Genomic DNA, 15,073 nt, shown 5'->3' with positions numbered 1-15,073 from the left:
TTGTCTGTCCTGTCCAGCCCAAAAAAGGCATTGTCTCTCACAAATTCCAAAGTTGTTTAGACATACTTTAATAATATGTTGTTCTGGTTTGGGTGCACTGCTTGCTTTTCAGATGCACACGATATTATCATTTATTTGAGATGATAGTGGAAACGTGTGATTGCAAAGTTTACCTACAAGTTTGTCATTCCACAGTGTGGAATATTATCCTACATCTTATATTGCTAGTGGTTTCGATTTGAGGTTCAAACTTATTTTTATACATAAAGACTGTAATCAGTTTACATTGGGGTTATAAAAATGCCTCAAAATCCTGAATATTAACCGAATCCGACAAGCGTAAAGTGATTGCACGACTGTATTTATATTATGATAATTTGAACGTTTCTGAGCAAAGGCTAATAATGGCAATATATAAGCACGTGGTGTCGCTATAGACCGTGAATTGGAAATAGGTTGCTCATTATCCTTTGTATCATCCCTCCTTCTGAATAGTGAAATTAAAAGGTGGCTAAGACTCAGACGGGAATATAGCCTGATGCTAATCAACAGCTCGAGCCTCTGGCATGAAAACGTGTTATTTTGCATCTAAAGTTTTTTGGAAATAAACACATTTAATGACAGAAGCGATGGTTATCAAAGTCGTTGGATCGTCTGCCTGGATCAGGGCGCTGGCGCTGCTGCTGTTTTGTTTATCGAGTTTGTCTCGTGGGCAGATTTCATACTCCATCTCTGAAGAGGTAAAAAAGGGAACATTGGTTGGAAATATAGCCAAGGACCTTAACGCTGATGTTACTGAACTGCAATCTCGTATGATTCAAGTTGTTGCTGGATCTAATAAGAGGTATTTTGACATAAATTCCAAAACCGGTGCTCTAATTGTTAACGACAGAATCGACAGAGAGACGCTGTGCAAGGGTAAGCAGAAATGTTCCTTAAATATCGAAGCAATGGCACATAACCCTTTGACTCTGTACCGCATCGAGGTTAATATTCTAGACGTTAACGACAATTCGCCAGTTTTTCCAGTTCAGACACTGCAGTTGAATATTACTGAAAATGTTCTTGCTGGAGACAGATTTTCTCTACATTTGGCTGATGATATGGATGTAGGCGTGAACACGGTGAAGAGCTACAAGCTCAGTCCGAATGAATATTTTTCACTGGATGCACAGGACACGGGAGAAAGTGTTTCAGCAGAACTAGTGCTGCAGAAAGCTTTAGACCGCGAGAAACAGTCCATGATAAAGCTAACCCTGACCGCTGTGGACGGTGGGAAACCACCCAGATCTGGCACGTCAGAGATAATAGTTCACGTACTGGACATTAATGATAACAACCCAGTGTTTAGTAAACCTCTCTATAAAGTTAAAGTCCACGAGAATGCACCCGTTGGTAGTAAAATCCTGACGGTCTCCGCTACGGATTCTGATGAAGGCGTTAACGGTGACGTAGTGTATTCTTTTGTAGGCCGTGACAGAAACACTTTAATAAATTTATTCTCTATAAATCCGAATTCAGGCGATATTACAGTAAGCGGCAATATTGATTACGAGGAAAATCCTGCAATTGAATTGAGAGTACAAGCTCAAGACAAAGGCCACTCTCCAAGACATACTAACTGTAAAGTTTTAATAGAAGTAATAGATGTGAATGACAATGCACCTGAGATTTTAGTTACTCTGCTCATGAGATCGGTACCTGAAAACATCAAACCTGGCACAGGTTTTGCATTAATTACAGCTGCAGATAAAGACGGAGGGGCGAATGGGAAAGTGGACTGTAAAATAACGGAAGCGAGTCCTTTTAAACTGCAATCGTCATATAAAAACTCGTATTCGGTTGTAGTTAATGAGCCACTGGATAGAGAAGAAATTTCCGAATATAACATCACGATTCTTGCTAATGACGAGGGCACGCCAACGCTGTCTAGCACTACTGTTTTAAATATTCACGTCTCGGATGTGAACGACAATGCTCCACTCTTTCCGGCACCGATAATAAACATTAACGTGCATGAGAATAGTCCAGCCGGAGGCTTGATATCTACTCTGACAGCGCATGATAGAGATGAAAAGGAAAACGCGCACATTTCTTATTCTTTAATTAATGCAGAAACTGCTATTGTATCGGTATCAACATTGATGAACATAAACTCACACACTGGTGATCTCTACAGCTTGCAGTCACTTAATCATGAAGAAATAAAATACATTCAGTTTAAAGTTCAAGCCACTGACTCTGGTGTTCCTCCTCTAAGCAGTAACGTGACTGTTAACGTTTTTATCCTGGATGAGAATGACAACAGTCCAGTTTTTCTTCCTCCTTATTCTGAACCCGGATCAGTAAACAGTGAGAACATTCCCTACTCTGCTGAAGCGGGGTATATTGTGGCTAAAGTCAGAGCTGTAGACGCTGATTCTGGTTATAATGCACTATTATCATATCACATAACCGAACCAAAGGGAACAAATCTCTTCCGAATCGGAACCAGCACCGGAGAAATAAGGACTAAAAGACGAATGAGTGACAACGACTTAAAAGTTCACCCTCTTATCATTACTGTGTCGGATAACGGAGAACCTTCACTGTCCACAACTATGAGTATTGAAGTCGTGGTTGTGGAAAATATGGACAGTTTGCAGCCTTCACTAAGACAAGTGCCAGTAAAGGAGGAGAATTTTTCTAAACTGAATCTCTATCTGCTCATCGCTATTGTCTCAGTGTCCGTGATATTTTTACTGAGTCTCATCGCTTTAATAGCAGCTAAATGCTACGGGACAAACGGCGGTTTCAGCAGGTCCAGCGCTCCTGTGATCACTACACACCCTGACGGGGGCTGGTCTTACTCTAAATCTACTCAGCAGTATGATGTGTGTTTTAGTTCAGACACACTGAAGAGTGACGTAGTAGTTTTCCCCTCGCCATTTCCACCTGCAGACGCAGAGCTGATCAGCATTAATGAAGGAGACACTTATAACAGGACACAAACTCTTCCTAGCACTGGGAAGGTAAGATTAAAAAATAAATGCTTTGCATGGTCCATTAGTCATATTAAAGGTGCAGGGGGCTGAAAATATTTAATAAAGCATAACAAATCATTTGGTAACATTGCATGAGTTGGACTAACTGACATTCTCCCATATTAAATATAAGGATAATGTGGTCAATAAAGATTATACTTCACTACCCCTTACATCTTTAAAATCCAACAAAGCATGATAGGTATGCAAGTACTGTAGTTTTTTAGGGAAATGCAATGATTCCAATAAGGATGCACCTTGAACTATTTAAGCATGCTACTGATTTTACCTGGCACCATGATCTTTTAGTGACATGAGTAATACTTAGCAAACACAAAATATGAACAACCATATGAATTGACTTGGGGTACTGGAAGATTATTCAAAAGGATTTCTTAACTGACAGAAGACTTCAAAGCAGTTAATTAGTCCCTCTGGATAAGGATGTGTGCCAAATGCCCAAAATTTTAAGTAAGTAGGAGTGCTATATCAAACACTGAAGCTAAGTCACTATTGTACAGTTGTTAAAGCAGTCTGAAAGGTAACACCTTCACACTTGCCACTTTGTGTAAGTAATATTATAAATTATAACCCTAACCCTATAGTGCATAGTGTTAAATAAGATAATATAGCATTTTATTGTCCTGGGTGTACAGTACACTAATGTACACTGCAATATAAAACAGGACAGCAGAGTATATTACTAAGTATTTCATAGTGTTGTTTAGTATAGTATTGCACAGTACAGTACAGTACAGTGTAACAGAGTATCTTTTGGCGCTTCTTCTAGCCTATAATATTGACTTTGTTTTATTAACATACTGTACATGCTCAGTTCAGGCTTTAGTATAGTATAGTATAGTATAGTATAGTATAGTATAGTATAGTATAGTATAGTATAGTATAGTATCATATATTGTAGCACAGTGCTACAGAATATAACATAGCATATAATATAGTACATGAGATTGTGCTGAAACATAAAGTAGTATTTAACAGTATTCAATGTACAGTAAAATACAATGCAATAGAATCAAGATGCTATGAAATTGTATAACACAGCATAGCATGTAGAGTATTATAGCAATGTATTTTATTAAAGGATATACTGTAGTATAGGGTTATAATAAAGAACCTTATATAATAGTACTGAAAATACAGTAATGTTTACTGCAGTATGGTATAGCATGATAGTGTAAAATACAGTGTGTTAACTCAGCTATATACTGTATATTGCAATGGTATACCATAATGTAGTGTACTTTGTAGTCCTTTACTATATAACATGTAATAATGCAAATGAGAGAAACAACGAGATACATGAGAAAAGTACCGAATGGCATGAATTAAACCATATAACAACAATTTAAGAAATATATTTGGATACTTAATGTTTTCTTATAATGGTCATTTTTTTAGTTTCTTGCCCACGTGGTGTCACTGCAGACCGTGACATTTTCATAACCCACCCTGCTTCCTCCTTGTGTTGGGTAATGTGACGTTAAGTATTTGCAGTCGAAGTGAGACACGATTTGGTATGGACTATAGCACGATGCATTTTATGGATTGTCTCTGATTAGCGAGATATCTTCATATGCAAATCTGCTTTCTGCTTTGGAATACAAAGGATGGCTGACCGAAGAAATCTTTTGCATGGGATGCGATTTATTTTGTGTATTTTGCCATGTTTGCGTGTTGGAGTGAATTGTCAGATCGCTTATTCTGTGGCCGAGGAAGTAAATATCGGGACTGTCGTTGGGAATTTGGTGAAAGATATGAATCTGAATGTAGACGAGTTGGATGCACGAGCATTCCAGCTCGTGCCTGGGTCGAAAAGCAGGTATTTTCACGTGAATCTTCAAACTGGCGTTTTGTATGTTAGGGAAAGAATTGACCGTGAGGAGCTCTGCTTTAATTCCCCCACTTGCTCTTTAAATTTCGAAGCCATAGTGAATCACCCTCTGAGTCTGTACCGAGTCACGGTTAATGTTGTAGACGTTAATGATAATTCTCCTGTGTTTCCAGTTAAAGCTCAGATATTGAACATATCTGAGTCAGTGCAGCAGGGAGCAAGATTTTCGTTACTCAGTGCATTAGATGCTGATGTTGGTTCTTTGTCAGTAAAAAGCTATAAACTGAGTCCAAGCGAACAGTTTGCGTTGGAGGTTAACACTGGAGGAGAGCATGTCATGTCTGCTGAACTTATCCTCCGCAAAGCTTTAGACAGAGAGAAAGAACCTGTAATAAAACTCGTTTTGACAGCGTTTGACGGAGGGAAACCGCACAGGTCTGGATCAATGCAGATTATAGTCAACGTTTTAGACATTAATGACAACGCCCCTGTGTTTAACAGTCCTCTTTTCAAAGTACGCGTGATTGAGAATGCACCACCAGGAACTACGATAATAAAACTAAATGCTACTGACCTAGATGAAGGCCCAAACGGTGAAATCAAATATCTTTTCAGCAGTCACGGTCAAGAAAGGAATCTAGATAAATTCGCAATTAATTCCGACTCAGGCGAAATTATAGTCAAAGGTATTATTGATTTTGAAGAAAAAGCTTTCCACGAGTTAAGAATTGAAGCCCATGACAAAGGCCTTTCTCCAATGACAACTAGCTGTAAGGTACTTGTTGAAATCATAGATGTTAATGATAACGCACCAGAAATTAGCATAACGCAATTACAGACAAGTCTGAGGGAAGATGCAAAACGTGGCACGGCTGTAGCGCTAGTGACCGTTTCAGATAAAGACGGAGGAGCCAACGGGAAAATGAGCTGCAAGTTGATTGGTGAACTGCCATTTAAACTCGAGTCGAACTATAAAAACTATTATTCTGTTGTACTCGATGGCCAGCTTGACAGAGAAAAGATTTCTCTGTACGATATAACCATTACAGCGACAGATGAAGGAACTCCTCCTCTTTCAAGCTCCAGTGTGATTCATGTTCAAATTTCAGACGTGAATGACAATGCACCAAGTTTTACCGAGACAAAAATAAATGTGTATGTTAAAGAAAACGCGCCACCCGGAACACTTCTGTACTCATTCTCAGCGATCGATCGAGATTTGAATGAAAACGCCGAAGTTTCCTATTCTATTTTAGAGAACAAATTAGCTGGGGTGTCTGCCATAAATCTCAACTCGCTGACTGGCCAAATGTATAGTCTGCAATCCTTTAACTACGAGGAAAATAAGATTTTCAGTTTTCAAGTAAAGGCCACTGACTCTGGTGTTCCTCCTCTTAACAGCACAGTCACTGTAAACGTTTTTATCCTGGATGAGAATGACAACAGTCCAGTTTTTCTCCCTCCTTATTCTGAACCCGGATCAGTAAGCAGTGAGAACATTCCCTACTCTGCTGAAGCGGGGTATTTTGTGGCTAAAGTCAGAGCTGTAGACGCTGATTCAGGTTATAATGCACTATTATCATATCACATAACCGAATCAAAGGGAACGAATCTCTTCCGAATCGGAACCAGCACCGGAGAAATAAGGACTAAAAGACGAATGAGTGACAACGACTTAAAAGCTCACCCGCTTATCGTTACTGTCTCGGATAACGGAGAACCTTCACTGACCACAACTATGAGTATTGAAGTTGTGGTTGTGGAAAATATGGACAGTCTGCAGCCTTCACTAAGACAAGTGCCAGCAAAGGAGGAGAATTTTTCTAATCTGAATCTCTATCTGCTCATCGCTATTGTCTCAGTGTCAGTGATATTTTTACTGAGCCTTATCATTTTAATAGCAGCTAAATGCTACGGGACAGACAGCAGTTTCAGCAGGTCCAGTGTGCCAGTGGTCACTACACACCCTGACGGGAGCTGGTCTTACTCTAAATCCACTCAACAGTATGATGTGTGTTTTAGTTCAGACACACTGAAGAGTGACGTAGTGGTTTTCCCCTCGCCGTTTCCACCTGCAGACGCAGAGCTGATCAGCATTAATGAAGGAGACACTTTCAACAGAATGCAAACTCTTCCTAGCGTTGGGAAGGTGAGCACAACTGAGGTTTTATAGTAGATGATGTGGTTCGTTTATTGGATTAATCTTGTCCACAGTTTATTGCATATAGAACGAGATTATCTTTCAATTTAAGACTGTAATTTCAGCACCATCAAGTTGGACAGCGAATATGCTAAGCTAAAGTGAAGTTACATGCTTTTTGAGGAGCAAAAAAGTATATACTATATTTATTTATTATAATTCTACATCAATTCTAAATATAAATACTTGTAATGGGACAACCATATAACACAAAATGTTCAAAACAAGCAACTATCTGTACTTATATACTGTAGCCTACAGTATGTGCTTGCTGACAGGCAGAAACAGCACATTTCACTCTATTCCTGTTATACTATATTCCTGAGTGAGTGGGCAAAGATTCATTTACATTTCATTTGATTTGTTTTTGTGACCCAGCAATGACTGATAATCTCTTATGATAATCATTCATCTCATTCATCCTTTAGTACATATTTGTGTGTGATTTATATCTTGATAAATAATTCCACAAAGTGTATGAGCCTACTGTATGTTTGCTTGCATGTTTGTACTAAACTATGACACATTACACACCTTTCAAATATGTCAGATGTTCATCATGGAAACAGAGACATAAACACATGGTCTAGATATTATTTGACTTTGATTGCAGGGCTTTTTGTTGAGATCATGGTATGATATTGAACCTGACTTTTCTCACTCACATGTGGTCTTTGTTAGAATTAGGCTTCTTATAGACACCGGCATATTTGCATTTTCCACTCCTCTCAATGATGGTAAGGAAAGTGTGTGGGAGGTGGGTGAGATTTGTGGCTAAACTCAGTGCCGTGGGTTGGGTTTGGCTGGAGTGGAGATTTGGCTTGTAATATAAGAACCTGTAAACTTGTACATTTCCTTGGAGTATGTCGATGTTCCCAAATCTAGTGCCTGAGATTCAGTTTTAGCACAGAGAACAGAAATGGCCCATGAAATAAAGAAACGATTGAAGGAGACTGACCTTGAGCTGCACTCCCAATGCACAGGCACATATCGTGTCCTTCACAGGGATCAGACTAGTGGAAATGAGGCAGAGCTTGGGTCCACATGGCCTGGCTGGGAGAGAGAGATATATGGATTAGAGCTCTATGAGGATAGTTTGCAGTCCCAGCTCTGTAACCGCAAGGCTTCAGCATCCTCATTTATATTCTGCATCCTGTTATGTAGCTAAATAATTGACACATATTTTCATGCACCTGATATTCTCTTCTCTAAAGCAGTCTCTCATGTCTCATTTGCATTTTCTTTCTTCCTGTGCTCAGATTCATCTCCTGAAGCCTTCCTAAGTAAAATCTAGTGCAATTTTCACTTTTAAAGTAAAAAACAGCAGCTCTTTGAAGTCTCTTGCTATGCAAATTACACAGTGTGAATTAATGACTGTGGTTAACTCTGGCAGTTCATTTCTTCCTTTTCTTTAACTAAAAAAAGCAGGATGTGGTTTAAAAATACTTACAAACACTATTTATTATTCAGGCCACATTAGCAAATCTTTTTTATTGATTCATTTGAATGTTATTATAAACTTCATCTATATATCTGTCTATTCAAAGCTAAAGAAAAAAACTTTTTTGTGTTCCTCAGCTTTGCCGCAGCACAGATCTGTGACAGATTGCAGACGTTTTAATTTTAACTTGGGTTTTCAGTTGACGTGATGACAAACTGAGTCATACTTTACACACAGAGGAAAGAAGGCTCTGCAGTCATGTGCTTAATAAAAATACTGGCATGCTGAGAGGTAGACTCAGTGTGAATGTGTGCATGTGTGGTGTGTTTGTGTGTGTGTGTGCTTTTTCTCACAAGTATTACAGCTTGTAATAAACAATTCATATAATCAATGCCACATAGAACCACCTCAGCTGAATTTATCTCTGTGTTAAGCCTTGATTTCTTACATCACATTTTCCATAATATATTATTTTCTTTATATGAAGAACTCACTTTATGTCTATACGAATCCTTCTGCATGTGTGACATCTTCTGCTTTTACTGGAGGATAAGATCTTTTTTGTATTCTAAGTGAACCCGAAGACAGAGTTGAAGCAGTAGGTGGAGACTGGATTTTTCCAGAGAGGGATCCTGTTGGTAGATGAATATCATTAGGTAATTCTGCAGTGTGGGCATTTGGGCTGGGTTTTCTCTGCAGAGGTCTGCAGGTGGCAGACTGATTTAAACTGAGCCGACTCAAGACAGGAAGTGCTCTCTAGCTCCCTCTGCCAATGGAAGTGGTGCATGTCAAGATTCTTACTGAAAATTCAGCTGAATGCTTTTGGCCAGTAGGGGTCACTTAATTTCATGGCATTGCTTTGAACCTCTCTCTAATCTGTTTAATCTCTCCTAATCTCTCCGTCATTCTGTTTGATTGTGAATTAATTGATTTGACTCAAACGACAAGTTCTTTTTCCATATTTCCTGATCTTACTGCATCAACATTCACTCAAAGCAAAATAACATTAAAGTCATATTATAACATCAGGATAATGGAAGCAGTATCTGCAGAAGGAATGCTTTTTGGAGCTCTTAGTCACATTGCTGTGTGAGAGAGGATGAGGAAGACAGATGACTCACAGCTGGGTGTGGATGAACTGGTGTGAACAGCATTCAGGTCATTGTTCATCCTGTCTCATCTTGTTTTGGTTTTGGCTTTTGGGTCATTCACCGGGTAATGATGAATTATAGGGCAAAAAGGGATCAGGTGAATCTCTGTGCCTGTGCTCAGGGGACAGATGGAGAGCAGGTACTGTTCCAGGGTGAGGCAGTGACACACATCTGTTAGGACCGAACAGAAATAGACAAATAATAAGTATAACCATTAAAAAAGTAGTGTATTGATCCATAAAAACAATATTTTGAGTTAATTTATTTGTATTCAAAGTAAATAATTTATATTCACAGTGCTGTTCGACTCGAACAACCTGCCTATACGATGCAGTGAGATTTATTTGCTAATTCATCTCTACCTAAAGAGAGCAACGCAGCAGCACTTTAGTCCTTTAATCTATTCAGTCCTCTACCTTCCTTATATCCAAACTGTATTCAAACAGATCAGCTTTCACAGCTTCAGGTTGTAACTCAGTGCCTTATAGTTGCAGTGCATTCTGAAATGTCACGCATGTCTCGATAGTTTCTGCATTTATATTTTTATATTCCAAGACACAACGTCTTTAATTTCTCATTAATATTATGCTGGAAATCAGTGGGAAAAAAAAGTGAGCAAGAAAAAAAATGCTGCTATGAATTTGTTGGATTTTTTTCTCCTATTGAATGCCATTTTTAAAGCTTTATCAAATAACAAAGTCCTCCTGTGAAAAGTATTTAATATGTTTTAGACTGCAGGTTTCTGGTAATTACCAATCAGGTAGAAGAAAGAGGAGAAAAAGCGATACGGAGAAATGGGAAGGGGAAAAACAGGAAGAGAGAAGGAAATAAGGTGGAGGGAAATTGAGCAGGAAGAGCGATGCATTATAGAGAGAGGTGCTTTTTTTTTTAGGGCTTTCTAAAAGTGTATCCTTGCTTGGGGGGTAGTGCCAGTTCAGCCTGTCTGTGCTGTCTCTCTCAGATGGGTTCATCTCTGAACAAATTCAGCACACTTACATAAGGGAGGTCACGGAAAGATGACATGCAGCATGATTCCTAATTTATAAATGACTATATGTTACCAGAAATGTAGAACAGCCACAATATCAATGTCAGAAATAATTATAAAGACTGATAAATTGACATTTTCTAAATCCCCGACATATAATTACAGACAAATCATTCTTCCTTGTGATCTAAGTGATCTAAGTGAAAACTGAAGACAGACTGTCTTCTCCTTCAGGGAATGTGTGGATGCTTACTTCACATGAAACTTCATGCGTTTATTTCTGAACAGAGACTTTATCTGTCTTCCCCAGATGGAAGCTTATATAATGTGATGAGATTATTCAGGGAAAGAGATTTCACACTGCAGCCGCTAATGCCAATGTTAAAACTATAGTACATACATAGCAGCTTGTTGCATGAAAAAAAACTGACAGTGCTTTGGACATAAGAGTTGTTTTTTGGAGAGGAGAGAGATTTATAATGGCTTTATTTGGAAGTGACTGACAATTTTTGACTTTTTTTTGTAGCATCAGACAATTTATTAATTTCATTTGCTGAACAGAAGGATGTAGAATAGGAGGCCACGGAAGGACACAGCAGGAAGGATATATATATATATACAGAACGCGGGAGAGAGAGAGAGAGAGAGAGAGAGAGAGAGAGAGAGAGAGAGAGAGAGAGAGAGAGAGAGATGTTATAGATGCACAGGTACAGTTTCAGGTACAGAACACTAGAACAGATCCACACTACAGCTGTGTCCATCCCGTTAAAGATTGAATTCCCTCTGACAAACAAACTGGCTTCTTATTTAAAGAGAGATTTTAGAAACGTTAGTGATTAAAAAACTTCAAAAAGAAAAACAAAATGAATCACAATGAGAGCGTGAATGAGAAGTGATATTTGTGCTAAATTTATTTTGCTTTGACTCATTATGTGTACTTGTGAAACTCTTGTGAATTTTTTTGTATTTACATTTAGATTTTTACAGCTGATGTTTTCTGATACACAAACTGCTGGTTTCCAGAATTTGGATAAGTTATTATTATTTTTTAAATGTCCTATGCATCTAAGATCATTTCTTTAACCCCGTAGCCATAATATACTAACAAAAATGTCCCTATAACCTCGTCTACATTCTTTTACACACATTACATACATTACATTATACACAACTGTATATATTCATAAAACTTAGACGAGGTCATAGGAAAAGTTTCAGTGACAGCTTTTTAAAAAGACATTTTGAAGAGAGCGCAAACCTGTTCTCTTTTCAGACATGTAAATGTTCATGCCTCAACGTCAGAGTGTTAAATATTTGAAGGAAAGCCTGCTTTATTTTGCGAATGAATTAACAGCACCGTTATGTAGCGCTTTCTGATACAAGCACAGAGGAACAGAAATGTGGTCAAATCGTAAGTAGAAGGAGCAAGGGGAGGGCTGGTGTGTGTGTGTGTGTGTGTGTGTGTGTGTGTGTGTGTGTGTGTGTGTGTGTGTGTGTGTGTGTGTGTGTGTGAGAGAGAGAGAGAGAGAGAGAGAGAGAGAGAGAGAGAGAGAGAGAGAGAGAGAGAGAGAACCAGCAGCAGAGAAACACACCCGTTAACGGCGCGCAAAGGCAAAAAAAGAAAAAAGAAAAAAAGGAGAGAGAGAGAGAGAGAGAGAGAGAGAGAGAGAGAGAGAGAGAGAGAGAGAGAGAGAGAGAGAGAGAGACGGACAAAGAAACCATGGACACGGCCACTGAATATATTCGCGCACATTTACTACGGAAAATGCTGCCAAACCAATAAAAAACGAAATGAAGGACAATTAGGAAAAATTAATGCCGTGCAGGGAAGCGAAGCATTGCTGCAAAGAGAGCTGTTTTTTAATCAGTTTGCGGATTCCGGGAGCTTGCGATGGCTGTTGCAGGGATATGCTGCAGCTGTGGGGGAAGAAATGTGCCTCTTTTGTCATGTTTGATGCTTTTGTTCTGCTGTGGCTTTACATTTGGTCAAATACGCTATTCAGTTCAAGAGGAATCTGACAAAGGAACGGTCGTGGGTGATATTGCGCACGATTTGGGTCTGGATGTGGCAAAGCTCTCGGCTCGAAGTATTAAGGTAACGGCCGACGGAGGAAAACGGTATGTGGATGTGAATCCTAAAAACGGAAAACTGTTCGTAAATGAACGAATCGACAGGGAGGCTTTGTGTGACAGGACCGGTGGGTGCGTTTTAAATTTTGATTTGCTTCTTGAAAACCCGTCCGAGGTGCACACCATCGATGTGGAGGTGGTCGACGTGAATGACAACGCGCCGCAATTCCCTAGAGACGAGTACCAGTTGGAAATAACGGAGTCGGCGTCGCCCACTTCACGTTTTCCCGTCGAGCACGCGCTGGATCCAGATTTCGGGACCAACTCGATCCGCTTTTACCGACTCGGACCAAACGAGCATTTTGCGCTCGATTCCAACAAACCCTCGCCCAACAGCAAGCACGTCGAGCTCGTGCTGAAAAAGCCTCTGGACCGCGAGCAGACGCCTTATCATCAGTTGATTCTGACAGCGTCTGACGGCGGCACACCAGCGTTGACAGGTACAGCAAAAATTAATGTGCGCGTTTTAGATTCGAACGACAACAATCCCGTGTTCGACAGCTCCGTGTATAAAGTGAAACTGCTGGAAAATTCACCGAAAGACACACTCGTTATTAAATTAAACGCCACGGATCAAGATGAGGGTACAAACGGGGAGGTGTTCTATTCGTTCAGCAGTTACACTCCGGAAAGGGTTAGGCAAGTGTTCAGCATGGACACCAACACTGGAGAAATTCGAGTCCGGAGCAACGTGGACTATGAGGATACCAACACGTATGAGATGTACATCCAGGCCATGGACAAAGGACCGGCTGCAGTTGCGGCCCACTGCAAAGTGGTTGTAGAGGTGGTGGATGTGAATGATAACGTACCAGAGATTGTGCTCTCGTCCCTGTCAAGCCCGGTGCGTGAGGATGCTCGTGCCGACACCGTTGTGGCCTTGATCAGTGTAACAGACCGTGACTCTGGCCCAAATAAGCAAGTGACGCTGGAGATCCCACCTGGCCTTCCATTCAAAATCAAGTCTTTCAGGAACTATTACACTTTAGTAACATCTGCCTTCTTGGACCGTGAAGCCACAGCAGCCTATAATGTGACCCTCAGTGCCACAGATGGTGGCACTCCTCCACTCTCCTCCAGGAAGACCATACAGGTAGATGTGGCAGATGTTAATGACAATCCACCACGTTTTGAGCAGACCTCTTACACTGTGTATGTTATGGAGAACAACGCTCCCGGATCCTCTCTTTGCACTGTCAAAGCTCTTGACTCAGATGTGAACGAGAACGCTCGCATCACTTACACTGTTCTGAATGATAACAACCACGGCATTCCTGTCACTTCCTATGTTTCCATCAAGCCAGACACAGGCGTGGCTTATGCTCTCCGCTCCTTCGATTATGAGTCAATAAGAGAGTTTCACTTCCAGGTAAAAGCTCAGGATGGGGGTATACCACCCCTCAGCCGTGTGGCTACTGTCTATATCTATGTAATGGACCAAAATGACCATGCGCCGGAGATTGTGAATCCTCCAGCCAATGGGACACGTTCAACAGAAACAGTGATGAAGAACATTGAAGCAGGTGTTCTTGTCACCAAGGTGGTAGCATATGATGCGGATGCTGGACAGAACGCTTGGCTCATTTATGTTTTGGATCAGTCTATAGATCTTGATCTGTTCAAACTGCATGAGCACACGGGGGAGATCCGTACAACACGTCGAGTCCTGGAAGACAACTCCACCTCTTTCAGTCTAATTGTGCTGGTGAAAGACCATGGAGAGCCCCCACTTTCCTCTACTGCCACCATCAACATAGCTGTCATGGAGGTGCCACCTAAAGTCACCCCTGACCCCAAGAGGATCATTCGCCCCCACAGTACACCTCTCTTTTCTAACGTAACTCTTTACCTAATTGTAGCACTCAGTGCCACAACTTTTGTATTTCTGGTCACAGTGGTGGTGTTGGCCATAGTGCGCTGCCATGCCTATTGTACCCAACCCGGCTCATGTTCACCCTGCTGTGTGTCTCAGAAAAACACACAAGATGGTGGGTCTGGAGGAGGGGCAGGTGGAGGGTCACAAGCCAATAATAATGTGGTTCTCCGCAGAGATCTTAAAGTCGAACCTCACTATATAGAGGTTCGTGGAAATGGATCTCTGACCAAGACCTACTGTTACAAAACCTGCTTGACTGCCACATCAGGCAGCGACACCTTCATGTTCTACAACACGGGCCGGCCCATCAGTGGGACCTGGGGTTCGGAGCGTTACTTCACAAGTGGCAGTGGCTTTGTGCGCAGGCTCAGTATGCCAGATGCAGCAGTACAGGTTTGTGGTTAGATGACTG

General features: G+C 40.6%; 1 protein-coding gene across 1 annotated transcript in view; it reads left to right on the top strand.

The window, feature by feature from the left end:
• Positions 1-15,073, top strand: part of LOC113650345 — a 243,721-nt gene that overhangs the window by 2,693 nt on the left and 225,955 nt on the right. Inside the window, exons 3-6 of the mRNA XM_047805088.1 lie at positions 625-3,011; positions 4,604-7,024; positions 9,789-9,819; positions 12,524-15,054. Coding sequence (XP_047661044.1) covers positions 625-3,011; positions 4,604-7,024; positions 9,789-9,819; positions 12,524-15,054 — 7,370 coding nt within the window. The remainder of the gene's footprint in view (positions 1-624; positions 3,012-4,603; positions 7,025-9,788; positions 9,820-12,523; positions 15,055-15,073) is intronic.

The sequence above is a fragment of the Tachysurus fulvidraco genome, chromosome 20 (genome assembly GCF_022655615.1).
Source record: "Tachysurus fulvidraco isolate hzauxx_2018 chromosome 20, HZAU_PFXX_2.0, whole genome shotgun sequence".
Classification (NCBI taxonomy): Eukaryota; Metazoa; Chordata; class Actinopteri; order Siluriformes; family Bagridae; genus Tachysurus; species Tachysurus fulvidraco.
Note: the sequence above shows the minus strand (reverse complement) of the source record. Positions and strands in the feature narration are given on the sequence as shown.